The 2,582-nt window shown below is 53.9% G+C and overlaps 1 protein-coding gene across 1 annotated transcript; it reads left to right on the top strand.

Annotated features, from left to right (window-relative positions):
* Positions 1-691: 691 nt before the first annotated feature.
* On the top strand, positions 692-2,322 carry LOC119326488. Its single transcript, XM_037600125.1, has one exon. It carries the CDS (start codon positions 1,084-1,086, stop codon positions 1,996-1,998), a length of 915 nt encoding a protein of 304 aa, XP_037456022.1. The 5' UTR covers positions 692-1,083; the 3' UTR covers positions 1,999-2,322.
* The last annotated feature ends 260 nt before the right edge of the window (positions 2,323-2,582 follow it).

Below are 2,582 nucleotides of genomic sequence, written 5' to 3'. Positions count from 1 at the left end.
GCCGGGTATCCTAAGGCCAGGTATACTCATTGGACATGGGAATGAGAGGCCGATGGTCGATCAGGGGACGCATGTAGGCACCATCATGTTGTGACACGGTCGTAGAGGAGGCCCAACCATACATCCTCAAACTTTACAAAGGGGTCGGTCGACGGTCTAAAACCCTTCCTTCGCTGTGCATCCAGTAGACGTGGCGTAAGTTCAGTGACTTCCGATGCATTTCATCGACTTCCTCGAGTGCAGACTTTTGAAAGTTTGAGGACTGAATTGCACTGTCTCCACATGTTCAGTGCCTTCCGGTGTATTTCATCAACAAATCTAGGCAAGATCATGCCAGTAGGGTGACATTACCACCCAATTTGAAAGCCAGCTTAGCATTGTATCTGCACATCTGTTTGCAGTTTTCTGCAACAGGTAGGTTAAGCCGTTGTTGCACACTTCTCACAGACCTGCTCTCACAGCAGTATAATACAGAGCTGATGGTGCTCACATTAAATAATAGAAGAATTGTAGAGTCTGCACTTTAGGCACATAAATAGATCCCCCGCTATGCAACCGTAGATTACGCGCGCATTCTTTTTGATGGGATCAAGATCGGAAGGTGGTGGAGTGTAGCTTTATGAACACCCAGTAGATAGATTAGATTATGTATCCATAGAACAGCTCCAAGGTCCACTTCCTTGAAGATACCCGTGATCAACTACCTCAATTAGGCCACCAGTTAAATCCCAATATTTTAGCCCAGATCACTTCGCCAAGCAAGCGCCGGACACTAATCTTACCCCAGGCATATGGCCAAACAGCACGACACGCCATTGCAGCTATCATTTTTGGCTCAAGCTTTTCCTGTTACATGTTGCCTTGTCTTGTTTATTTGGGCTTAAGCACTCTTCTTTTAACGCCAGCACCAACCGAAAGCTGGACGTCGTCCGGCCGGGCTTTTAAAACTGCCACCTAAACAGACAGCTCGATCACTCATCACAGCCTCAAGCTTCACAACAAGAAGCGGACGCTAGCTAGGAGCCTAGGAGCAGAGGAGGAGGAGGGCGAGGAAGAAGAAGCTTCACACACAGCGCGGGCGCCATGAGGGGGAGGAGGAGGGGGAGCAGCGGCACGGCCACCGACTTCCTCGTCTGCTTCCCGCCGCGGGCGCACCTGGCGCTGATGCCGCCCAAGACGGCCTGCAGCCCGTCGCGGCCGTCCGCCAGCTCCGAGCGCCGGCACAGCACGAGCGGCGCCCGGCCGTCGTCGTCCAGGGCGGCCGCCAACAGGAACCCGAGCCGGCGCCACCACGCCGTGGACGTCGGCGAGGACAACGAGCCGTCGTCGCCCAAGGTGACGTGCGCGGGGCAGATCAAGGTCTCCCGGTCGGCCAAGCCCAAGGGAGGCGGCGGCGCCGGTGGTGGGAAGAAGAAGGCCACGTGGATGCAGGCGCTCGGCATCAAGAAGGACGCCCTGCCCTTCCTCAACGCCCTGCACGGCGCCTTCCGGCTCAACGTCTCCGGCTGCTTCGGCAGGTTCCCCGGCGCCGTCGTGGAGTACACCTCCGGGGAGGAGGACGAGGAGGAGGAGGAGGAGCAGGCGGGGCGCGCGGGGAAGGAGACGGATCGGCGCCACGGCGACGCATTGGCCAAGTGGTTCATGGTGCTCGAGGAAGGGAAGAGGGTTCCCCGCAAGAATCAGCAACACGAGCTACCGCACGAGGAGCAGGAAAAAGAAGACGCGGCGCCGCCGGCGAACGCGCTGATGCTGATGCGGTGCCGGTCGGCGCCCGCGAAGGGGCTGGCGAGGAGGCTAGGAGTAGCCGACGCAGGGGAGGACGAGGAGGAGGCCAAGAGCGACAGCAACAAGGCAAGGGAGGAAGAGCCGGAGAAGGAGAGCCTGGTGGTGATGAGGTACCCGCCCGACTTCTTCCAGGTATCCATGGACATCGCCAAGGAGACATGGATCGTCGGCGGCGACGACTCGGTCTTACGCTGCCGGAGCTGGAAGAAATGAATGGCGACCCATCCTCTCCTTCTGCGAACAATGTATGTGTGTTTTGAACATTTTGCGACCCGATCCTCTGCTGATTCTCCTTTTGAGAGCAGAGTTACTACGATTTGCGTATGGATCGCGTAAAGGATTCGATCAGCATGTGGCAGATTGGTTCAGAGAAGGCCAGTGTGTAGGTCTCTCAGCAAAACAAATTCTGCTCTGTAGATATTGCTGTACTATTAGGGATCCCTTCTATATTTTTACCTGCAATATATACTATGTACATGGTGAATAGTACCTGTAGTATGTGAGGAGTAATATGAGTGAAGTGTATTATAGCTCCCAGCCAGCGTGCAATTTAACTTTGGATTTCAGATAAATTTCTCTAGTGCTTTACCTTACTATTGTTTACACTGTAAGCTGACTGCTAAGGATTTGTTGCTTTCTGTTTGTGTACTTGGAAGAATTAATTTGATGCCACCGTTCACCTCATATTAGCTGTGAGAAAATGAAACGATCTTGTCCTTTTTTGAACGCCGGATGTCGGATTCAGCGACAACTTCTTCGGTTCTGAAAGTACGATTAATAGTTAGAAAAGTCCAGGT

This window comes from Triticum dicoccoides, chromosome 6B (genome assembly GCF_002162155.2).
Source record: "Triticum dicoccoides isolate Atlit2015 ecotype Zavitan chromosome 6B, WEW_v2.0, whole genome shotgun sequence".
Taxonomy (NCBI): Eukaryota; Viridiplantae; Streptophyta; class Magnoliopsida; order Poales; family Poaceae; genus Triticum; species Triticum dicoccoides.
This window is presented reverse-complemented; position numbering and strand designations above follow the sequence as displayed.